Below are 25,003 nucleotides of genomic sequence, written 5' to 3'. Positions count from 1 at the left end.
TGTATGGAAGCCAATTTGACAATAAATTTCATATTTAAAAAAAAGGATTCTTGTACCTATATCCATTTTTTTCTTTTTCTACACAATCCTATAGTTTTGTGAGGGCCTGAGATTTTATCCAATTTAGAAGCTGCAAGCAAGCCTGAGATATTTCAGGGATAATGGCTGAAGACATGAGACTTCCGGGACACAAAGGATTGGACTGCTCACAGTATAGCAAGCATTTGCATCGGTACTTCTTGACCCCAAATCCTACAGTAGCAAAGTGAAAGGTCTGCAGTGGATGTTGTACATGGTATAAATCTGTGCAGCAGCTGAACCTGGGGAATTCACCTCATATACAAGCCTGATCTTTGTCTCTGACCTCATCCTTCAATGTTGTTCACTGAGAAATGACCCAAGCAAAGAGTGGTCAGGGTCCTCCATTCTTGACTTAGCTAGCAAGAATGTAGGGAGTCTTAGGGTACCAGGTAGACTGCCTTTCCCAGCACGGTTTTATTTCAAGCTTACACTACCCTCAATTAACATGGTGAACATTCTTTTTTTCTAATCCCAGAAGCTATTTAAATAAATAACCTAGGGATTTATGTGCTGCTTGAAGTTTTGGTAAAATTCACAGCAAACAATGCCTTGTCAGGGAGGAGGAAGGCGGGAGTTTTGACAGGATTATTTTAACAGTAATTGACTTTCTATTTTTTTCTTGAGTGGCCATTTTCCAGAAAATTAATCCATAAAGTTTTCAAGTATACATAATCTACTCTATGCATTTTTCATTCAAGGTATTACTTGTGCCTTTTTCTATCAGTCTTTTAAGTTTTCCCTACCCTTCTCCCACTCCCTGCCTGATCAGCTTGTTTCATATTCTACAGCTCCTACATCTTTTTTTTTGTTTTTTTTTAACATTTATTCATTATTGAGAGACAGAGGGAGACAGAGCATGAGCATGGGAGAGGCAGAGAGAGGGGAGACAGAATCCAAAGCAGGCTCTATAAGCTGTCAGCACACAGCCCGGCGTGGGGCTCAAACTCACAAACCGTGAGATCATTGCCTGAGCTCAAGTTGGACACTCAACCAACTGAGCCACCCAGGCGCCCCCCTACATTTTCTTCTCATCTCCATTCTCCCCCATACGGAGCCATGGAAACTACTTAAATCTTCCACAGATCTACAAAGGAGTTTAACCTGGAGTAGGAATTATTTCCAGTTCATTGTTTTGTGGGCTGGTCCTGCACACCTTCCACCTTCAGAGTCTATGAAGTCTGTGTTCCCCAAACTCAAGGAACATTTCCAGCTCTTCCAGAACTTCCTCATCTTGCAGTGATTTAGTAGTAGCAGTAAGGTAGGTCTGTGGGCAGAAGTCTGAAGCACAGTAATCATTGAACTAGAGGAGACGCCTCATGTCATGCTTTGAGGCACCCTAAATCCAAGTCATTCTCTGGTTACCCATATCCATCCCTGTCACTTGGTTTGGGGAATAGAAATGATAGTCCAATTGACTCAGTAGGCCATCGGGTTTTGTCCAATTTTCTTCTGATTCTCTAGAACGTAGGGTATCAATGCTTCTCGGGCTTAAGGCCCTGGTTGTTATAAAAGAAAAACTAGGGGCAGCTTGGAACAGATTGTGGATCATTGTCTTGGTGGAAAAGATTTTCAAACGGAGTTAAGGCCACCTAGTAATATAAATGAGTTGATAAGTATACTATAATCTGGATTGTACTTAAAACTAGACATCTCAAATTCACAGAGATGAAAGTAAAATGGTGGTTACCAGGGGCTGCGGAAGGAGGAAATGAGGAGTTGTTATTTAATGGGTGTAGAGATCCAGTTCTGCAAGATGAAAAAGCTCTGGAGACCCAATGCACAGCAGGGTGAATATACTTTAATGAACTGTATACTTACAAATGGTTACGACGGTAAAAGACAGAAAAGAAAATCAGGTATCTGATACCAAGCTGACATGGGGGATTTATTTTGTAGAAAAGCAACATCTAGAGAATGCCACAGACAGCCCTAGTATGTCTAAAGTACTACATATAAACATGGTAATTGCTCAGAGTGACAACACTGAAGCACTGAAAGATACCAAAGTACTTTCTGAATCCAAGAAGTCAAATTACACTCAGAATGATTTTCAGGTCTTTACCTATCTCAAAGTTCTAATACGCTGACATCTGGCAAACCCGACAACCAGAGCACTCAACAGCCAAGTTTTCTGACCATACATAAACTTACTTGTACTCATCCGGTATATCTCCATACTAATATTTTAAGATTCTAATTTCTTGGTTAAGCTATATATGCTTGAGCTCATTAAATATACTTAGACTTCTCTATTATACAAAGTTAAATGTACAACTAAATTAGTAAAAAGTGCTCACTGTGGTTTATTTTACTCTGACAAAAATGTTTATGCATGTGTACTCTATACTAATACTGCTTTTTTTTAATTCAAAAATTTCCTTCTCTTTTATAACTAGTTTTGTGACTTTTTTGGGTAAGACATCTGTGTCTTCTTTATTCTTACAGATTCTTCTTTTTATTTCTTAGCTTAAATTCAGTACGAGCTTTATTGGTATCTTAGGCTTTGTGTGCGTCCTTGCTCCTCAACACCAGCAGTTCTTCAGAGGTCTGACATCCAGCACGGGGCTTGCTGTGTTAGATTAGTTCTACAAAAAGGATTCAAGACATTTTTCCTGAAATATACAGAATACGTCATGCCAAATCTCTTGTTTATACAATAAACTGGTAAAACTGGTAAATTGCACATACAGCTCATATTCCCAAAACAGAATAACTTAAATATTAAAACGTACCTTTATGTTACCACCAAAACTGACCTTATAAAGCACAACAAATGGAAATACTCAATTAAAAAAAAACACACAAAATCCACTAACCATAAAGTCTGCGTATCACAGAGTAAGAACTCTCATTTCCCTATGACCTATTCAAACTACAGACAGCTATATTTTTTAAGCTACTCTAGAATTTACACCCTAATTAGAAATTTATACGAAACACAATTTTATGTTCAAATATGGAAATAAGCAACATAATTCCAAAACCCAAAAGTATTCCAGCATTCTGTAAAAAGAAATATCCCCAGCGGCTACATCCATGGTCACTAGCATCATTGTGCAGCATCTCAGGTACCTTAAAGAAAAAAAAAAAGGGCAACATTTAAGTTTTCAGAACCACAAATTTGTTTTTATTACAGAGCAGTATACAGTATATAGTATACGGTAATATTAGTTGTATACGTAGCTGGATATACTGAGTCAACTCCTTAAAACAGGATCTTAAAACAGGACATGTTGACTCTAGCTAATACTGCCACACAGCATTTCCCAGCAGTTTTATCTTTTTTAATGCTTATTTGAGAGAGAGTGCGTGCATACGGAGCACGTGCACCGTCAGCGCAGAACCCAATGGCAGGGCTTGATCCCACGAACCACGAGATCATGATCTGAGCCGAAATCAAGAGTCAGACACTTGATAATCAACTGAGCCACCCACGCACCCCTCCCAGCAGTTTAATTAATAATGATTATTCACAGTATGCTCAACAAGCCACAGTCTTTATTGGTCCAGTTTGCTCCACTAGAAGATGAAGAGCTATACTGATTATGCTGCTTCAGTTACTGTGTATAGCTGAACTGAACATGACATATAGCTCACCTAAGTTCAGAGATCTGGAACTCTTACATTATATAGAAGTTCGGCAGATTAGCTGGGATTATTGTGTGGATTTTGGTGACAAAAAAAAAAAGTAACTCCTTTGTCCATTAGTAAGAAACTTATGAACATTCTCAAGTATACACAGCATGCCAACAAAATGTGACATGTGCTGGGTTTCCTACAAATCTATACACAATTCAATACCTGATTACTGAGATTCTACCTTCAAGAAGACACATCAGAAAGGGGTAGATATTTCTGTGTATCCTGATACACATTAGGATAAATGTGCTTGTGATCAATAATCCAAAAAGATAAACTCTAAAGAGCCTGTATTTTCTATGTTACCTTACTAAAGTATAGACTCCCTTATCACTACGGCATTTAATAAAAAGCCTTTTTATTCATTTATTTAAAAAGTTAGCTCTATCCCCAATGTGGGGCTTGAACTCACAACCCTGAGATCGAGTCACATGCTCTACTGAGCCAGCCAGATGCCCCTTAATCTAAAGCCTTTATAAAAATAAGGTTTCACTGAGCATTTTCTCTATTTTATCATTAATCAACACTATAATTAAACTTCTTAAAAACTTACCATATCAACCAGAGCAACATACATGAATAAGCCAGCAGTAAGTGCAAATATCCACATAGAAACATTTTCAGCATAATGACCAATGAAGATTCCCGTTGCCATTCCAAGATATGCCAGCATGGCTGACAGAGCATTATAAAGAACAGCCTGCTTAACAGTCATGCCAGCCTTTAGTAAAACAGCAAAGTCACCTTTCATAGAAAACAAAAAGGGACAAAGTAATGAAAAATCACTTTTAAGACACAAACCCAACAGATTTCCCAATTTACAAAATTCTCTAATTTTTTTGAGGGGAAAAGAAAAAGCAGCAAACTTAAGAATTACCCAGGGGTTAACAGTGTTAGTGTAAATCACCTAACAGCTCTATAAATTAAGATTTTGGTTTTTAAGTTTGTGATTGTTTGCTTGTTTATTTATTTACTTTGAGAGAGAGAGAGAGAGGGCAGAGAGGGAAAGAGAGAGAATCCCAAGCAGGCTCCACACTATCAGCACAGAGCCTGATGTGGGGCTCAAATTCCCAAACTGAGATCATGACCTGAGCTGAAATCAAGAGTCAGATGCTTAACCAACTAGGCCACCCAGGACCCCTAAATTATTTTTTTCCAGTTTTTGTTATGGCTTTCACTTTGTTGATGAATGATAAATACCACAAACCTACTATTTGTGGTCTTGCACTGTCTTCAACAAGCTTGTAACTGGCCATCAAGAAGAGGAGAGTGGAGAACAGATGAAATGATTAGCATATGATAAAGGCAATTTATAATTAAGAGCTAAAGAGTCTAATGTTCCAGTTATAAAAGGAGAAAAAGAGACAAATTAAGATAGGAATAGCTGAGAGAGGCTTAATGAAGCATGAAGGATCTAGAATGTGGAACATAAACCAGATGTTGAGGATCATAAACATTGAGTAGGCAGATGGGAGGCCTTGTGAATGGCAGAACACATGCCAAGGAGCAAAAGTGAAAATGGCATCACAGGTGTGTGCAAATATGTGTCTGTAGAAAGAAAAACAAGGACATGAACTGGGATCCAGAACAACTCTGGGAAGGTTTTAAGTCCTGGTGACAGAAGAGAAAAATATTCAAAACATAATTCATCAACTTCCCTTTTCTTCAGCTGTAACAAGTCTCTTTGCCAACTTATCTCTGTTAACAAAAGATGACTCTTATTCCTGTGGTCTTATTCATATTGTAGGTATGAAGATAATGATCACTGATGTCACCAGCATGCTGGTGTAAGAAGATATGTGGTAGGGAAAGAGGACAAGGGAGGAGACCCAGGTTTCTCTCTGGCAACCCCACATGGACAATTGTGTAATTATACTTATAGGGTCAGAGTTCTGGCTGGAAACAAACTTGTACTCAGTAAGAAAAGAAAGCTAGACAGGTTAGCAGACTTCTAAGAAGGCATGAAAGTTACAAAGAAGTTTGCTGGAACTCTCAATAGCAAAAGCCAGCAACACTAGGATACTTCACCCCCTGGAAAATGCCATTTATGTGGTTCTCTTACCTAATTCATGTGGCAACTCGTGACAAAACACAGCAACAGAAGTACTTAAACCACTTGATAAACCTTCAGTAAAAGCAGCCCCTGGGTAAAAATCAGAGAAAGTTTGGCTACATTATATTGTGGGTGTTTTTAAAAACAACTTACCAGCTTACAAAACAAGGTAAAAGATGTGAACCATATTCTGGTCGTAAATAAACAGAACTTTCCCAGCTGTACTCCGTATCTCCTTTATAAGTAATGTTAGATTACATTCCATTAGGTTTACATTTCCCAGTGGAGCATAAGCAGGTACGAGAGAGAAGGGAAAGTTCCCCTATGCCTCAGAGTGATTAGAGGATCTTCCCACAGACCTGGGAAGTAACTGCAACCACGTAAAACATTTATGTAAAACATAAACTGATTTAAAAGGTTTAAAAGAAAACACAGCAGTCAGGAGTACAAATATGTTTCGCTGGCCTCAGAAGAATTCACTATGTAATTAGACTTGTTTACATTCATTCTTTCATTGTCTACCAAGGACAGTCTAGGACAAATGGCTCCCCCCATTTTAAAAGCTAACACCATATATAACTGACTGCTTATACAGGGTGACTGAGCACCTGCACGTCCTCCTTTGCTGCTCATGCTGTGCACAGTACATACAGGAGGGAGAGCACCAGGCTTCCAGGGGGCCAAGCCTGGACGCATCTGCCCGGCTGCACAACAGCACTACCTCCTGGGGCAGGTGGTTCGCTTTGCCAGGCCTCAGCTGCCTAACCAGTAATCATTTCCATTGCTCCTTCCAGCATCAAGTTACTAAACTCATAAGTATTCTATTATCTCTCGATTGTGATACAACAATTTAATAGCAAAAACTAGTTTTTTGGATAGAGATTCGTAACTGAACTTATCAGACATGCCAAGATGATTTTGGTATAAAAGATGATGAAAATTCTCTTCCCTTAATACTATTTTATAGATAAGGGAACTTAAATGTAAACAAAAACAAAACCAAAACACATGCTCTGTACACATTAGATCTTGATCTTAAGACTGCAAATTAAAACAACTGTTGATAGTTACAAGTTAGGTAATGGGCTAGGCAGTTGTAGCACTTAACCTTACCTAATATTTATTGAGAACTTCGTTGTCGAAGTAGCTACAGAGTAACATTTTGATAATCTTAGAAGTTAACAGCCTTATCAAAATCAACCTATTCTTTGTTAAAATTGGACTGGTAGTTTAATGTGACATTTTCAGAGTCAAACAACAAGCAACTATGTAGATGTATACCAATTGCCAGGCCATCGCTGAAATTGTGCAGGCCGTCGCCCATTATCACCATCCAGGCCAATGTGGCGATGCCGGCGTCTTTCAGCTCCTCCCGAGAGTAGCGCTGACTGTGGCTGTGGGGGTGGTGGTTTTGGTGGTGGTGGTGGTGGAGGATATGATGATAGTCATGATGATGGTGAATGAGGTCGTCTGATTGGCCGAGGGTATCATGGAAATGCGAATGGCATTTATTCTTGCACCCTCGGGGTACATATTCATTATAGACTTCTTGCGGATGAGCATGAGCTATCATGACCTCTTCTTCTTCCAAGATTGCTGGCTGTTGAGAATCAAAGTGGGAAGGCTCCTGTGAGTCTGCTCGTAAATAGCCTTCAGGTCCTAGGTATAAACACAAAGGACATTGGGAAAGAGTCAGAAAACTTTGTTAATGTGCCTGGACACATTTCAAACAGTCCCACTGACAAAGTCCAAAAAGATCTTAGAGCATGGCAAGTACTAACATCATCAGGCTTCACAGCGACATGCAGAAGAATGAGCCTGGACCACTTTCTTACATACACAAAAATAAACTCAAAATGGATGAAGGACCTAAACGTAAGACAGGAAGCCATCAAAATCCTCGAGGAGGAAGCAGGCAGAAACCTCTTTGACCTTGGCTGCAGCAACTTCTTACTCAACACATCTCCAGAGGCAAGGGAAACAAAAGCAAAAAGGAACTATTGGGACCTTATCAAGATAAAAACTTCTGCACAGCCAGTGAAGGAAACAAACAACAAAACTAAAAGGCAACCTAAGGAATGGGAGAAAATATTTGCAAATAACATATCAGATGAAAGGTTAGTATCTAAAATCTATAAACAATGTATCAAACTCAACACCCAAAAAGCAAATAATCCAGTGAAGAAATTGGCAAAAGACATGAATAGACACTTTTCCAAAGAAGACATCCAGATGCCTAACTGACACATGAAAAGAGCCTCAACATCACTCATCATCAGGGAAATACAAATCAAAACCACACTGAGATACCACCTTACACCTGTCAGAATAGCTAACATTAACAACTCAGGCAACAACAGATGTTGGTGAGGATGCAGAGAAAGAGGATCTCTTTTGCACTGTAGGTGGGAATGCAAACTGGTGCAGCCACTCTGGAAAACAGTATGGAGGTTCCTCAAAAAATTAAAAATAGAACTACCCTACAACCCAGCAATTGCACTGCTAGGTATTTATCCTAACAATACAGGTGTGCTGTTTTCAAGGGGCACATGCACCCCAATGTTTATAGCAGCACTATCGACAATAGCCAAAGTATGGAAAGAGCCCAAACGTCCACTGACAGATGAATGCATAAAGAAAGTGTGGTGTGTGTATACACACACACACAATAGAATATCACTTGGCAAAAAAGAATGAAATCTTTCCATTTGCAACTAGAGGATATTATGCTAAGTGAAATGAGCCAGTCAGAAAAAGACAAATATCATAGGACTTCACTCATATGTGGAATTTAAGATACAAAACAGATGAACATAAGGGAAGGGAAGCAAAACTAACATAAAAACAGGGAGGGGACAAACAGAAGAGACTCTTAAATATAGAGAACAAACTGAGGTTTGCTGGAGGGGTTGTGGGAGGGGAGATGGGCTAATGGGTAAGGGGCATTAAGGGAGACACTTGTTGGAATGAGCACTGGGTGTTCTATGTAGGGGATAAACCATGGGATTCTACTCCTGAAATCATAATTGCAATATATGCTAACTAACTTGGATGTAAATTAAGAAAGAAAGAAAGAAAGAAAGAAAGAAAGAAAGAAAGAAAGAAAGAAGAAAATACAAACATCAACAGGTTTTATTGAATTTTAAGAAATGGTCTCACAGATTAAGAATGGATTTTAAACTTTAGCTTTCAATAACAACCGCTCAGATTCTTCCTTGATTTCTTCTGCCTTCTTACGTTTGTTTTTTCTTTTTCAAGTTTTTATTTAAATTCCAGTTAGTTAACATACAGTGTAATATGTGCCTCCTTACATTTTTGAAAGATGACTGTTTTCCTGATTATACAAGCACCACATACTTTAGAAAAACATTTAAGAAAAATACTGAAATTTGGAAATAAAAAACACACTTAATCCTATCATCCAACCTCTTCTGTTTTGAGGGCAAAGTTCAAGGAAAAACAAGTACTATATTTGAAATACAATTATCACCAAGGACCATTTATTGTGCAAAGAGAAGTAAATTAAACTGCAACAATAAAGTTTTGTTTTTTTCTCTTTGTCTTGTCCACTGATGACACTTTTCTTGGGAACATTCTGACCCTGTGGTCCAATCCTAGGGCAGCTATTTCTGCTCAATGTTACATATTTCACTGGACTCCATTAAAAAGGCTGAAGAGAGAAGAGACACAAGAAAAAGAGCAAGAACATTTCACTTACTCTTTAGAGAAAAAAACATGTGAAAAAACAAAGGGTGGACAGGAAACCTTACAAGTAGGCGGTAGCAAAAAAGTAGTTTTTTCTCCTTTGTCAGCTGGCAACTATGTAGTGAGCACCTACACTGGCCAGTATCCTGCTGGGCACTGGGGATGGAATGGAGCATGACAAGGTCTCTACCTTCAAGGAAGTTACGTTCTTGTGGGGTGACAGCCATATTTGATAAGGAAACACATGTATAAATAAGGCCATTTAAGGCACCAGAAAGCATGGAAAAAAACAGAAAAGGTTAATGTGAAGGACAGTGACCAGTGACCGGGAAACCTTTGTCTTTTGGTGATCAAGGAAGGCCTCTGACTCCCAAATGATGGGAGAAGGAATTTGTGTGAAGATCTGATTAAGAGGCTTTCAAGAAGAAACAACAGCGAATGCAAGGCTCCGAGATAAACCTGGTGTGCTCACAGAATGAAAAGAAGGCCAGTGAAACTGGACAAAATGAACAATGAAAGAGAGTTCATGGCAAGGAGTCTGGTTTAAAAATTTATTAACTCAATCTGTCTAACAAGAAATGCCAAGCTAATAGTCAAGTTACAGGAAAAATAGGAACTTTACAGTGGAGCATCATGTTAGGTGGCACATCATGTCACTGAAAAGGATACAATATCACGTTGTGGTATTCCTGCCCAAAATGATCAATTAATCATAAAAAAAAAAAAAAAAGAGAGAAACCCCAAGTGGGGGACAACTAGACGCAACATTTGATTCTGGATTATACTCTGGACCAATTTTTTCTTTGGGTGGAGGGAGAATATAAAGGAGTCATTAAGACAACTGGAAAAACATGAGTGATATCTACAGAGACTAGATAATGGCATAGTATCAGCATTAATTTCCTGATTTCAGTAACTGAACTGTGGTTATAGAACAGTGTCCTTTTTCTTAAAAAAAAAACAACAACATACTGAGCATTTGGGGATACACAGACATCTCATCTGTAACTTACTTTCAAATGGTTTAGCAAAAAATTGTGTATGTGTACTCACAGAGAAATAGAATGATAAACGTAGGTAAAATAACTGGGGAATATACGAAAGAGATACAGAAATTCTTTGTATTATTCTTGAAACTTCTCTGTATGTCTGAATTTACCTTTGGAAAAATAAATATAACAACTTACAATTAAGAAGAAAAGGTATAAGATATTTCAAAAGTAAAAATGAAAACATTTAAAAAGGGACATAGTCCCCTCTCTTCCAGATAGTCTAAGCTGCCTGTAAATCACGGAGCAATCAACTACCTCCAGCCCTCAGATGTGTTAAGACTTACGATCGTCTGCATCTACTTTCTCCTCATTTGTTGAAAGTTGAGATTCATACTTGGACAGCTGCTTCTTAATCTCCACATCATCATCATTTTCAGGTTTTTTCTGATTCTAAAATTGCAAGGGAAAGCCATACTTTAAAACAGTTGACTTGCTTAGGTGTACAACTGTAAACAAACAGTTAAGCAAAAGATTCAGAAAAAGACAACACAGTAAACGAACTTTACTGGAATAAAAGTCATCCAAAGGCAGGCAGGGCCTATAGTTAACTTATACAGCACCTAGTAGTGTGTTCTAGACATAATAACTGCTCAGAAAGGTGAAGTGTCAAAGCTCCAATAATAGGAAATGTTGCAAAATCACAGTCATCTTTCTCAATGTCCCCCATGTCATCTACTTTTAAGTGTGCTCTGGGAGCCTGTTAGAAATGAACAATCTTGGGCCACACTCCAGACCTAATGAATCAACATAGGGATTTTAACTAGATGCCCAGATGATTCATACACACATTAAAATTGAACTCTGCCCCAGGCTATCAATTTGGAATCAACTAGAGACATTTTCTCCAGCATTTAGTGAGCTGCTAACCAACTACTTGGTTCTCTCTCCATTCCTCTTTTGGACACTGAAACCACATATTTCCCATACTTTTTATAACCTGAAACTATACTGTAACACTGATTAAGTATTTCCTATTAAAACTAAAATACTTTTCCTGTAATAAAACACCATTAACAAGCTTTCTTTTTTTATTAAAAAAAATTTTTTTTTAAATCTTTACTTATTTTTGAGAGAGAGAGAGAGAGACAGCATGTGAGCAGGGGGGGAGCAGAGAGAGAGGGAGACACAGAACAAGTAGCAGGCTCCAGGCTCCGAGCTGTCAGCACAGAGCCCGACGCGGGGCTCGAACTAACAAACTGTGAGATCATGACCCGAGCCGTAGTTGGACACTCAACCAACTGAGCCACCCAGGCGCCCCCAGCTTTCTTTTTTTCAACAAATCTCTACTGGTTAGCCTTAAACTTATCATTAGGTTTTTTAACCACCTCAATACCATGCTTGAGATATTATCCTTACCTCTGAGCCCAAGCATAATGGTCACCATTTGAACATTGGTGCCTATGCAGGATTTACTCATGTAGAAGGTAATATTCAAAATGACATTCAACATCTGTCAATATTCAGTATTCAAAACTGTCACACAAATAATAGATTTCTTATTTGCAGTACTTTTGAATATGACTTAATTACTACTGGACCTGAGATTTCATTCTGGTGACAGCATATAAAATATCTGTACATTCTTATACATTTTTAAAGGCAAGCACACAGACACATCTTTTAAAAAAAATTTTTTTTAAATCTTTATTTTTGAGAGAGAGACAGAGTGTGAGCAGGGGAGGAGCAGAGAGAGAGGGAGACACAGAATCTGAAACAGGCTCCAGGCCCTGAGCTGTCAGCACAGAGCCCGACACAGGGCCCGAACCCACGAACCGTGAGATTATAAGTGGGCCAAAGTCGCACGCTCAACCAACTGAGCCACCCAGGTGCTCCCATTTTTTTTTTTTTAACGTCTTATTTAATTTTGAGATGGGGGTTGGCGACAGGGGGAGACACAGAATCCGAGACTCCAGGCTCCGAGCTGTCAGCATCATAAGCTGAAGTTGGACGCTTAACCGACTGAGCCACCCAGGCCCCCACATCTTTTTGTTTTAATGATTATTTATTTTGACACAGAGAGAGAGACAGAGACAGAGAGAGAGAGAGAGAGAGAGAGAGAGAGAAAATCCAAGCAGGTTCTGCCCTGTCAGCACAGCACAGAGCTGGACACGGGGCTTGATCTCAAGAATGCTGAGATCATGACCTGAGCTGAAATCAAGAGTCAGATGCTTAGACTGAGCTACCCAGGAGTCTCCACAGACATATCTTTATACCTACCCCTAGCTTAATGCCTTAAACAGAGAAAGTACTTCAATATTTGTGACAAGAGATGAATTCAGGATATTTTATATCACTTCAGTTAATGCTTTCTTATTGGGCAATGACTCACCCTAGAACCTACAGTTTAACCAATTCTTTCATTCTGTAAGTATTGGGGACCCATAATGTTCCCTATGCTAAGTGCTGGCAATATAGCATAAAACAAGATACGCCTGGTCTCTGTTTTCATGGAGCTTATCACCCACGGGAAGGGAGACTGCACAGATACAATGATTAAACAATTCTTCAATTGCTATTTTCAGTATGTTTTATAAAGGAAAAACACATAGTGCTATGAGAGTGTATAACAAGACGCAACTAAGTTCCAGGACAGGTTTCCTTGAGAAAGTGATACTTATACCAAGACCTAAAGAAAGCAGGAGTTTGTGGGGGGTGGGGTGGCTGTGGAGGTGCAGAGGTGGATGTATTCCAGGCAGGGAAAAAAGCAGGTGGGAGGGCCCTACAACAGGAAGGGGCCAGCCCCACCCCACCCCACAAATGAAAGCAACGTAAGGTGGTTGGGGCTTAGTAGGTCAGAGACGGGGCTAGAAAGGAGGCTGGGTGGCAGAAAGAGACCTAGACAATGCAAATACTTGTCCTGAAGTATTAACAAGTCACTGGAAAGTATTAACAAGTCACTGGAAGGATTTTCAGTGGTGGTTACAACTTCACCAGATTTTCCATTTAAACAAATCACTTTGCCTGCTCTGTTCTGGACTGGGAGAAGAAAACAATACAATAATGTAGACAGTCCAGTTAGGAAGTGACTGCTAACACCTAAGAAGGAGATAAGCATGGTTTAGACCAGCATCATAGCAAAGAAGAGGGAGAGAAACTGAAAGACTGTGGATGTAGTTAATAAAACTAGCTTGGATATGAGGATAAGGGAGATGTTATAGATGACTTTCAGGTTCCTAGAGTGAGCAATAACCTTCACTGGTAGAAAAAAGGTTTTGACGTTGAACTTATTATAAAGGCCCAACTATCTATAAAGTATGAGATGTAACCTAGTCTGCATATAGAGATTTCAGACTGACATACATAGTATGATATATGGAATCGTCCAGAGTACAGAATGGATGTCTTAAGGAAAATGCTAGGTAAAATGTCCTGTTATGAGGCTGAAGAAGCTCTCAACACTCACCATATAATGGAGAGTTTTTATTTAATGTTTCTTATACATTCAACAAATATTTGTTAAGTATCTATTATGTGCTAGATGGCATTCTAGGCATTGGAGATGTGGCAGAGGTCCTGGGTCTTAACAGTTTATATTCCAGTAGAAACTATTTTAGAAAAGATATCATCAAGCTTCTTTGACTACAAGCCAAAGTAATGTGTACATAGTAAAAGACATAATACATCGTAACATCACTGATGCATTTAAAAACATTGGTCATGGGGCGCCTGGGTGGCTCAGTCAGTTAAGTGTCCAACTCCTGATCTTGGCTCAGGTCATGATCTCATGGTTTATGGGTGTGAACCCCACATCAGGCTCTGCTCTGATGGTGCCAAGCCTGCTTGGGATTCTGTCTCTCCTTCTCTCTGATCCTCTCCCACTTGTGCTTTTTCTAAGATGAATAAACAGAAAAATAATTTAAAAACATTGGTGATGACAGAAGACTGATTTCACAACTCATTGAATTATAACCTGGAGTTTAAAAATAATTGTTCTCTATTAAATAAGAGAGAACCTACTTCTTAAGAGTCTCATATTAAAGAGTACCAGATTAAAGAAAAGCTATCTTTAGGTAAATTTGAAAGCTAAATTGAAATTAGAATGGTAAAGAAATGATGGCATTTGAACCAGGGAGACAACAATACAAACAGACCTCTAAACCCCACCTCTTCCAAAAGAAAACTAAAAAGGATCATTTGTTTTTCTAAGGAAAGAATTCCAGAGAATGTAAACAAGTAGGATATATCCTCAAATTAGTCCCAGGGAAGTGCGTGGGACGATGGGAACGTGGAAGAGGACTCCTGGATTAAGAATGAACAAGCTATTCTTACTTCCTTTCTTTCCACTAAATTTAGGTGCAGCAAGGAGAAGGCTCAAAATTTATAGCTTGAGATTTTAGTGGATGTCAAATCTATCGGGGCAAATAGTCACAGGATGAACGAGGCACTCTCCTGGTCACACACGCACTTGTTTCCCACAGGGAGCTCTGTGTTCAGCAAGAACAACTATGTTCGTTTTCAAACCTCTTCATGCCAGTTATACTTGTTATTGTAATTGCACAATTAAATTATGTACAGCTCAAATTGTGAAATGATGGTGAGAATAGGTACATCTGTGAAACCTTAAGTTGAATGCTTTTGAAAGATTCAAAGGCAAGGTGCTAAAAAAAAAAAAAAAAAAGACTATCAAGTTATGTAAAGCAACCACTGCATAAAACTTTAAAAATTTACAAAACCTAAACTCTACCTTCGAATACCTTTGCTAACATATAACCTCTTGCTCAACTTGAGAGAAACTGAAATTGGAGATTGTGGATGAAGTCGCATGGCTATAGGAAAACAATGGTCATACGGAACTCCAACTCAAAATCCTGGTCAACATCAAATGACCAGAATATGAATGTATGAATGTTTTATATTAATTAAGACATCTAAGATGTGTACGTGCCATTTTTACAGGATTCCATAAAGACAGTCTTTTGACTGACTTGCCTGGTCACATCAGACGAGAGGTGGCAGATAACCACAGGTGACACATTGGGTGTTTTTACCAGAGATAAGGAGCCTGCTGTTTGCCTTCATACTACTTTCTGGTGTCAATTTGCAAAGGACAAGACTGTGAAAGTCACAAACCCTCTTAAATGCAACAGAATATTCAGCTACTGGGTGAATAAAGTTAATCAAGCAGTTAACGCTAACTACCAATAAATACCAACAGTGTATCCATAATGCTTCTTTAAAAAAACACAAGCCGGGGTGCCTGGGTGGCGCAGTCGGTTGGGCGTCCGACTTCAGCCAGGTCACGATCTCGCGGTCCGTGAGTTCGAGCCCCGCGTCAGGCTCTGGGCTGATGGCTCAGAGCCTGGAGCCTGTTTCCGATTCTGTGTCTCCCTCTCTCTCTGCCCCTCCCCCGTTCATGCTCTGTCTCTCTCTGTCCCAAAAATAAATAAACGTTTAAAAAAAAAAAAAATTAAAAAAAAAAAAAAAACACAAGCAAACCTTTATTGACAGGTATGATTGACACTGAAAACTGTGCATATTTAAAGTATATAAATCAATGAACTTGGGTATATATCCCTGTGAAACCATTGCCACTATAAAGGCCATAATCGTGATGCTTCTGACCTTTAAGGCTTTAAGGCTCTGCGTGTGTCTTGTTTGGTCGTTTATACAGATGTTCATCCTTTGCAGATCTTACCCTCGCCTGAGTTTGAAAGGAACACTGAAAATAGAGAACTCCCGGGTTATCAATAATATGAATGCCTCTGGGAACAAAAACTATCTCAGGGTACTGAACTCCTCTCAAATGAAGATCACACCCCCTGGACAAGCTCAGCTAACAGTCTAGTTAGAGTACTACTCAAATAAATGTCTGATGTATAGTAAGTACACAGTACTTTTTCTTACCTTTTTCTTCTTATCTTTAAATTGCTTGATCAATGTGAGCACATGTTCGACGAGAAACATGAAATACAAGCCACCCAGAGCTGTCAGACCCTTCCACGTGGAATCAAAATAGGTACTTTCTTCTATGTTTTCAGAAGACAGATGACTGAAAAGTGGCCCTCTCTTCGCTTCCATTGCTGGTTCTTCATGGCTGTGACTGTGCTGGTGACTTGCGTGAGACTAAAGGGAAAGCAACGTGTGTTTTATAAATTCATTAGTTTCACACGTGTCAGAAAAACTGGCCAAGATAATAAGGTCAAATACGAAAACATCCAGAATTAGTCAAGTAATGGGATACTTCAGAGCTCAGAGAGAAGTTCAATACATGAAAAAAAAATGACCCGCAGTCAGCTAGCAATTTAGATCTTAATGTACCATGTGCTAAGGCACTTAACAGACTGCATTTGTTTAGTGTGAAGACAGATACCTTCCTTAATAACTCTCACATAGGTAACGGGTATTTTCAATGTTTGACAAGTGACCAGGGCCACAAATAGCAGGGAACTGCCAGATTTAACAGACATACAGTGTTTACTGTCTACACTCCAAACTGAAAAAGCCCACACTAGTCCTGTCACTGTGGTTACAAGAAGCCCCGTGTGTATCACGGGCCCTGGCAGGTACCTGAGATCCAGGTGTGTGGCCCCAGCAGTCTGCAGCTGGGTGCGGTAGGAACTGCCACCACTGCGCGTCAGGCAACTGAGTGTGGAGCACACCAGCCGAGACAAGATGGGGGGTGGGGCACGGGGCACCCTACGCATCAGCTGCTTGGTGCAGCAGGTATTCCTGAACAAGTGCCTTCTGGGGCCCGGGGAACTTATCACAGCAAAATATATGTAGGACTCTAAGAATGATTTTTTTCCCTGCTTACCTACGAACATCTGAGGAAAATTTAAAGGATGAGATCCGATTATTTTAAGTATTTAATGGAGCTATCAAATAAACTTTACATAATTTAAGAATTTACTTGTGTCAGTGAGTGTGAATCTTACAAATTCAACTCTCAAGGAAAATTCGTTTCTTGAGTACATAGAGAATCAGTTTATATTTCTGTGGCAAATACACTAATGTAAACAGATAATTCACGTTGCAATCTATCACAGTAATAGTATCTGAGCAGAATCTGTCTCCTTCTATTAACTGGGTCCAAAAAGTTAAATTCTTTATTTAATAAAGTCCCTTAAAGAAAAAAAGCAAAAAACAAACCATGAACATATATGCAGATCTAGAACAAAAATGCAGCTTTCAGTTACCAGTTTTTTTTTTAATTTTATTAAAAAATTTTTTTTAACATTTTTAAAAATGTTTATTCATTTTTGAAAGAGATAGAGCATGAGTTGTGGAGGGGCAGAGGAGACACAGACTCTGAAGCAGGCTTCAGACTCTGAGCTGTCAGCACAGAGCTGACGTGGGGCTCAAACTCACAAACCATGAGATCATGACCTGAGCCGAAGTCGGATGCTTAACTGACTGAATCACCCAGGCATCCCTAAAAAAATTTTTTTTTTAAGTTTTAAGTAATTTCTACAACCAAAATGGGTCTTGAACTCACAACCCTGATATCAAGAGTTGCATGTTCTTCGGACTGAGTCAGCCAGGCACTGCCACAAATATATTTTATTTATTTATTCAACGTTTTATTTTACTTTAAAAGACAGAGAGGGACAGAGCATGAGCAGGGGAGGGGCAGAGAGAGAGGGAGACACAGAATTCGAAAGCAGGCTCCAGGCTCTGAGCTGTCAGCACAGAGCCCGATGTGGGGATTGAACTCGTGAACTGCGAGATCATGACCTGAGCCCAAGTCAGATGCTCTACCGACTGAGCCAACCAGGCGCCCCTCCAGCAAATGTATTTTAAAATCAACTCTTCTAAACCAAATCTCTAACCTTTTATATATACCAACACAAAGAATTCTAGTACAAACCAAAAGTTCTTGAATTTTTTCAATGTTGAATAATACAATATACTAATAAGACAAGTGACTGTACTTACATGTGGGAGGAGGTGTAAAAAAGCATCACCACTCAATGTCCCGACAGCCAGTGCCACAAGGAAACTTAGGAGAAACTTGAAAAACACCCGATTCATGAGAGGCACTAAGATAACGCCCAGCAAGGACAGGAAACTGATGATGGAAATGGCTATAAAGCCACCAACCCAGGCTGTCAAATAAAACACAGCAAAAGGAAAATTATATAATTGTTAAACTTTGAAGAGTTTTTTAAAAGTTTTTTATTTTGAGAGAGAGAGAGAGCACACATGCACACAAGCAGGGGTGGGGGAGAGGGTGAGACGGGGGTGGGGGAGGGGGAGAGAGAGAGAGAGAGAGACAATGAATGAATTTCCAAGCAGGCTCCATGCTGTCAGTGAAGAGCCCAATGAGACGTGGGGCTTGATATCACAAACCTTGAGATCATGACATAAGCCGAAAATGATTTGATTTGGATGCTTAACCAACTAAGCCACCAGGCACCCCCAAGTTGCATTTCTTAATCTTCTTTTTTTTTTTTTTTGAAGTTTACCCATTTATTTTCGAAGAGAGAGAAAGAGGGAGGCAGGGGCAGAGAGAGAGGAGGACAGAGGATCTGAAGCAGGCTCTGTACTGACAGCAGAGAGCCCGATGTGGGGCTTGAACTCACGAACTGTGAGATCATGATCCAAGCTGAAGGCAGACACTCAACTGAGCCACCCGGGCACCACCTCACCGCCCCCCACTCCGCCCCAAGTTGCATTTCTTAAGCTAAAGAAATACAAACTCAGTGGAAGAGGGCTGTGGTAATAGAGCAATAACCAAGAAACCTGCTGCTGGCTCAAATCAACAATCTGACTGAACCCTCCTGGTAAAGAATGTAAGTCTAGTGGAAAGCTCTTTCAGATGGGGGTGAAAAGAGGGCAGAATACTGCTACCAACGATGATTTCTACATCATTTGGGAACTGAGCTTTTCGACTCCCATACAGCTAAATTATGAAAGGGAGAAGAGTTAAAAAAAAAAAAAAAAAAAGAAAGAATGAAAGAAAGAGAAGGAAACCAGGAATTCAATAATTTCTTCAGTGAACAAAGCAACTATTCACCATACTTTTTGAGCAACACAGGTCTACAGTAGACCAGAACTGATCCTAGTTTATTAATTTATTAATAAGAACATACCATTAGGCTCCTAAACAGCAGATATTAACTCTGACCTTCTGAAACAGTGGGACAACATAGAAAAAGCCCAAATTTTGGATGGCCCTGTGGGATGTCCTCACTTACAGTATATTTTTGTTTTTAAGGCAAGGCTAACCAACGTGCTTTGTTCACACTCAGGGCAGAGAACAATTAAGATTAGGCTGAAAATGAATGGATTCATGTCAATATAGGGAAAAGGACAACATAAATATACCTACTTGAAATTATCTTTACATAAGAAAGGCTACCCTACCTATTTGTAAAGAATAGGTCTTTGGAGGGATTTCAGCTTTCTTTTCACTCGTTGTATGAATTAGACACGATCTAGCGTCAATTTGATTGATGATGGCTGGGCAGAGATAGTTGAACTCTGTCGCATTCAGCAGAACCCAGATGCCCATGCCATGAGACGTGAGTAACTTGGACGCATTGAAACACTGTGGGAAACAAAGCAGTGAAAATCACCAGAAAGCATTCCCATTAGACAATCCAAAAAAATTGTCTGATGATACAACACCCTTTCCACACTGAAGCTACTTCCTTATTTTTTCAAGTCAACCCATTAGCATCAACTGTTGTTTTGAGTACTTTGGAACTTGCCTCAAGCTTCTTGGTGATACTGTGTGACAATGGTGGTGTCCCACTTCTTCTGCCTACTTCTTGGGAGAAGCAGTTTAAATCATCTAGAGAGAAAGCCCTGAGCGGAATAACCTTCAGGATAAATGGACATTCACAAGCCTGTTAACTCATTGTATAAACCTATTAAGGAAATGAGCTTTAATTTTGAGATGGGAACTCTAATTAGAGATTGAGAAATATGTTGATTTAGTACTAACGCTACCCTACCTGGCCTAAACAAGTCCAAACCATGTCACTCTTCCAGCAATGACTGTACTTGCAAAACTTAGCTCAGTTCTATCTCCCTGGCAAAAGCTCTACAAGAACGAGAGATTAAAATATGCCAATTACTCTTGTGGAGGGCAAGGCTGGTTAATAAAACAAACCTGTACCAGCAGGCAGCTGTTTCAACAACGTAATTAGACGACAAGCTCAGTTTGAAGAGAATCCCCTCTAGGTAATCTGAACGCCCCTTCTCACTCATACACAAAATTGGCAATGGCATCTGTTTCTCATCTTCTGTAAAGTTACTTTAACTTCCCACAGTTCTTGGCAAATACTACTCAGAACAAACTTTATTACCGGTGTTGCTATGGGAATGACCATTAAGATTATTCTGGAATTGGTACAGTCATATGATGATTTGAATGAAGTGTTCTTTAAGTTTTGATCATTAATGTGTACCAACTAATTCCTTGTTCTTGACCTCTCTCAGCCAAGGAAAACTGTGCACAGTCTGGAAGTCTAGTCTAAGAAAAATACATGAATTCAGAACCTCACTGCCCAAGACTTTTAATTTGTCCACCACATGGTTCTTGGTAGCTAGGACTCCACAAGCCACAGAGATACTTCTTCCAAAAAGGTAACACTATTCTTCTTGCCTTCTTTTGTGTCTTCAGCCACACCTTTCCCTAAAACCTGGATTCTAACTGCTGCTTTTGTGAACTCCCATTTTCTACTTTTCATGAACAAAATCCACCTTTTAAAGGTATTTACTCCAAAAATAACTGATAACTGCCTTCCACACTCATTTTCAATTCTATTAGAAAATAGTTTTAGCTGCCAGCACCATCGTTACCAAAAAACTATCCCCCAAGTTTTGTATCAGGAATGTTTATTTATTTTTTAATTTTTTTTAATATTTATTTTTGAGACAGAGAGAGACAGAGCATGAATGGGGGAGGGGCAGAGAGAGAGGGAAACACAGAATCAGAAGCAGGCTCTAGGCTCTGAGCCATCAGCCCAGAGCCCGACGCGGGGCTCGAACTCATGGACCGCGAGATCGTGACCTGAGCTGAAGTCGGACGCTTAACCGACTGAGCCACCCAAGTGCCCCGTATCAGGAATGTTTATAACACAGTAGAGATCAGGACTTTTGGACCAAATGCCTGGATGAGAAAGCAGACATTCCCTTTTCAGTAATTCATCATTTTATTTTTACTTTATACTCCTTACAGCTAAAGATAGAACGGCAATGATGGGACAAACAAGCAGGCATAATGAAAAGCAGTCATCTTACCTCCTGAGTATTTTCATTTGTGTTTCTGGAATACATAAAGCCTTTTCTGGGCTCACTAACAGATTCATTTGTTTTCCTACTGGCCAGCTGGCTCATCCGGCCCTTTTCTGTGATACTGGGTGGAGTAGAACTGCTCACATCTTTGGGGAAAAGTTTTCCAGGTTTTGGAGTGTCTATTGTCTCTAGAAAGTGAGTTCCTTCAGAGACAGTGTTATACATAGTGGAGGTCACTTCACTAGCCGTGACACCATCCTTGATTAAAACATTCCTTCTACTGTTAGCGTGTTCTGATCGGTGAGATCCTTTTCCCTGGCTGTTTCTGGGATCTTTACCCGAACTATCAGGCTCATGGTCTGGGCAAAGAGCTTTCCGATTATTTTTATTGGAAGGAGCATGATTACGGTGAGAATGGTGATCATGGTCAGAGTGATGGTCGTGGTCATGGTGTATATGGATTTTTTTAATCTTATCTATGCCTATATTCTGAAGCAATTTCCTGAATCCTTCAACTGACAAGGAATTATTTTCTCCATAGCGATGGAAAAGCTGCTGTAGATGATGTCGCCGTGTGGTGACTGCCAAGTCAATGTTAATGCCAGATTCCCAATTTGTAATAATTTTCTCAGTGGTCTGAGGGAAAGCAGTTGCTGGTTCTAGTTCGTGGAGGGGATTTGTGACTGACAGGGTGAGGGTCAGAATCAAGATTACAGATAAATTCCTCGCCATTGCACCTTCCTAGAGAAAACAGAAAAAAAATTCTTGCTTTCACTTTTAAAACAATTTGAATTAAGAAATTTCATGCTGAAAATTGATACTGAACAATCAAGGTTTACAGAGTATCGTTTAGTATGGTTAGTGTAATGCTACATACAGTGAAAATATAAAGAAATATACAAATATACAAATATAAAGAAATATACAAAAATACAAAGAATTCTAGGCCCTACCCTTGAATATACATGAAACAACTGGAGAACAATTGAGTGCTAAGGGACCATAATTAGCACTGAGAAAGCAACAAGTAATGCAGAAACTGGAGAGATTCATGTGGTTGCAGCCATACTGGTAATTTGTTATGGTAAGAACAATGATTCAAAATGAAACAAAACCCAATTATCTCCACCATCATTATTATTTCATAAAACAATCTTTTTTTTTCTTTTTCATAAAACAATCTTTTAACATCGGAAAAAAAAAAGTAGAAACGGTAATCTCAGAATTCACATTTATAACTTTTCTTAACTGTATACAAATCAATTTAAGTCTTCTCTCTCCCAATCCCACTCCTCAAAGGCAACCCATTTTGCCAGTTTCTTGTATATCTCTTAGGATATTTTCTATCCATAGTCAAGTAGATGTGTCCTTTAATGACACAAATCGGATCCTTTTTCCCACTCAACAAATGACACCTTTCAGTGTTGGTACATACAGATTGATCTCATTCTCTTGAATGACTGCAAAATGTCACCTCTAATTTTTTTTTAATATGAAATTTATTGTCAAATTGGTTTCCATACAACACCCAGTGCTCATCCCAACAGGTGTGTCACCTCTAATTAAACTTCATTAAAAAAATCGTTATGTTCCTATAAAACAGTAAAAATTTTATCATGGACTATCATCACTCATTCACACAATAGTATCTGGAAACAAAGGCCTAACCTCCAGGAAAAGAATCAAGTTGAGCCTTGGTGGCTCAGTGGCTCTTGATTTCAGGGTTGTAGGTTGAGCCCCACGTTGGGTGTAGAGATTTAAATCTTAAAAAAAAAAATCTTAAAAAGAAATCCCATTTTATTAAAAAAAAAAATCGAGCCTTGAAAAGCAGAACTCAGTTAAACAAGGGAAGGTATAGTCCAGATAAGCAGAAGGACTGATATCTCAGGACCCAGATGTGCAGCACCAATGATGGATGCTGACTGTGACCAAATTCACCTGCCTTCAGCCAAAGAGGTGGAGGTCGGTTCTAGAGCTAGAGAGCAAGGACGGGGTAACTTAGTTCTACCACTTTCAGCTGTCTCCTGCACCAGGAAAAGCTAGTGTTAGGAGGGCTAGCACCTTACAGGGCTAGACTCCTCAAAGAACAATTTTCCGGGCCTGAAGTTTTGGGAATTCAGTTAATATGCAAAGGATAAAGATTAAGAAATCATTCGCAGAAGAGAAAGTCAAGGACCAGAGTGGGTGGGGACAAACACAAATGGGTGGCTCAGAGGGCAGCTCCATGCCTTTCTCCCGGGAGGATGCTTACTTAGGGCGGTCAAGGACCGGCCGCCGGTTCTTCCCTACAAGTCAGCGTGTGTTGAAGAAAAAAGAAAACCTAAAGACAAGGGCCTGGAAAAAGGGGAGAGTGCAGAAAACGGGAAAAAAGGGCACAAAACTGCTTCCAAAGGCTTTCGTATTTTTAAACACGACAGTACCTTCCTCGAATATGAGATGAACAGGACAGACCGTTTCCTCCGAAAGTCCTCCGCTGGACTCCGCAACCCATCTATGCACCCGAAACTGGGAAGTCCGGCCTCCACGGACCGCGAGGTTCCCCCTCTCCGCTGTCCCCTCCCGGACCTGCGGGACTCACCTCTCCGCGGCCTCGCCGTCCCACGGCCCGGCCCCGCGCGCCGGTTCAGTTCCCCGCGGGCGGTCCGGAGGGCTCGGAACCGGTCCGTGCTTCTGTCTCAGAAGCCTCTACAGGGCACGGAGAAGCGGCGGTCTCATCTGCCCGGCTGTCCCTCGGGCTGGGCTGGGGTACCGCCGCGCAGCCACCGGGAAGCCGCGCCCCACGCGCCTCGCCTCCCAGGAGCAGGAGGACAATTACTAATTACCGCCGCGCGCAGCGCGCCGCCGCGAACCACCGCCTCCGCCAGCCATGACTGCAGGGCATGCGCAGTGCGGCCCGGAACCCCGTCCCCGTCAGGCGGATCCACGAGTCCGCCTGTTCGCCCGCGCCGCGGGGCTCGCAGGGGCGGGTGAGACGAAGGCGCGGTCAGAGCAGGCTGTGAGAGCCGGCACCAGTTAGGGGCCCTTTCGTCCAGCCTCTCCCCGGCCCTGCGCCGCTCTGAGGCCCGAGATTCGCTCTTGAGTTCCCCCGGCCAGCTTCCGTCCGCTGCTGGGAGCCTGGCCGTGAGGGGCAGCGGGACGTTCCTGACGCTCCCGCGGCACACGAGCCCCGGGTCTTTGTGGAGGACCCTGAGCTACTCCACGCGGGTCTTCGTTCCTGCGACGCAACCTGTGCTTGGGTGCTGGGCCACGGTCCAGCACAGAGTGCCGGTAGCTAGCTGCGCCCAGACAC

General features: G+C 40.5%; 1 protein-coding gene across 2 annotated transcripts; it reads right to left on the bottom strand.

The window, feature by feature from the left end:
- Window positions 1-1,857: 1,857 nt before the first annotated feature.
- SLC39A6 (solute carrier family 39 member 6) lies at window positions 1,858-24,405 on the bottom strand. 2 transcript variants are annotated; one of them, XM_040479051.1, is made up of 10 exons: window positions 24,293-24,405; window positions 21,721-22,455; window positions 19,837-20,020; window positions 18,406-18,575; window positions 16,375-16,593; window positions 10,815-10,920; window positions 7,055-7,432; window positions 5,783-5,863; window positions 4,274-4,464; window positions 1,858-3,153 (listed from the first exon to the last, which is right to left on the bottom strand). In XM_040479051.1, the coding sequence occupies exons 2-10, from the start codon at window positions 22,444-22,446 to the stop codon at window positions 3,001-3,003; spliced, it is 2,208 nt and encodes a 735-aa protein (XP_040334985.1). In that variant the 5' UTR covers window positions 22,447-22,455; window positions 24,293-24,405; the 3' UTR covers window positions 1,858-3,000. The 2 variants fall into 2 exon arrangements, with proteins under 2 accessions (XP_040334985.1, XP_040334986.1); XM_040479052.1 differs by lacking the exon at window positions 24,293-24,405 and adding an exon at window positions 24,135-24,246.
- Window positions 24,406-25,003: the final 598 nt, after the last annotated feature.

This window comes from Herpailurus yagouaroundi, unplaced genomic scaffold, assembly GCF_014898765.1.
Source record: "Herpailurus yagouaroundi ecotype Mexico unplaced genomic scaffold, PumYag 142, whole genome shotgun sequence".
NCBI lineage: Eukaryota > Metazoa > Chordata > Mammalia > Carnivora > Felidae > Herpailurus > Herpailurus yagouaroundi.
Note: the sequence above shows the minus strand (reverse complement) of the source record. Positions and strands in the feature narration are given on the sequence as shown.

What these genes read in the sequence shown, in the direction of transcription:
- SLC39A6 (XM_040479051.1), bottom strand. Translation starts at nt 22,446, where the DNA reads ATGGCGAGGAATTTATCTGTAATCTTGATTCTGACCCTCACCCTGTCA. An exon ending in TTAAAGATAAGAAGAAAAAG is followed by an intron (nt 10,921 to 16,374) that starts GTAAGAAAAAGT and finishes TTGCAATTTTAG; the next exon opens with AATCAGAAAAAACCTGAAAA. An exon ending in ATGTTGCTCTGGTTGATATG is followed by an intron (nt 3,154 to 4,273) that starts GTAAGTTTTTAA and finishes TTTTTCTTTAAG; the next exon opens with GTACCTGAGATGCTGCACAA.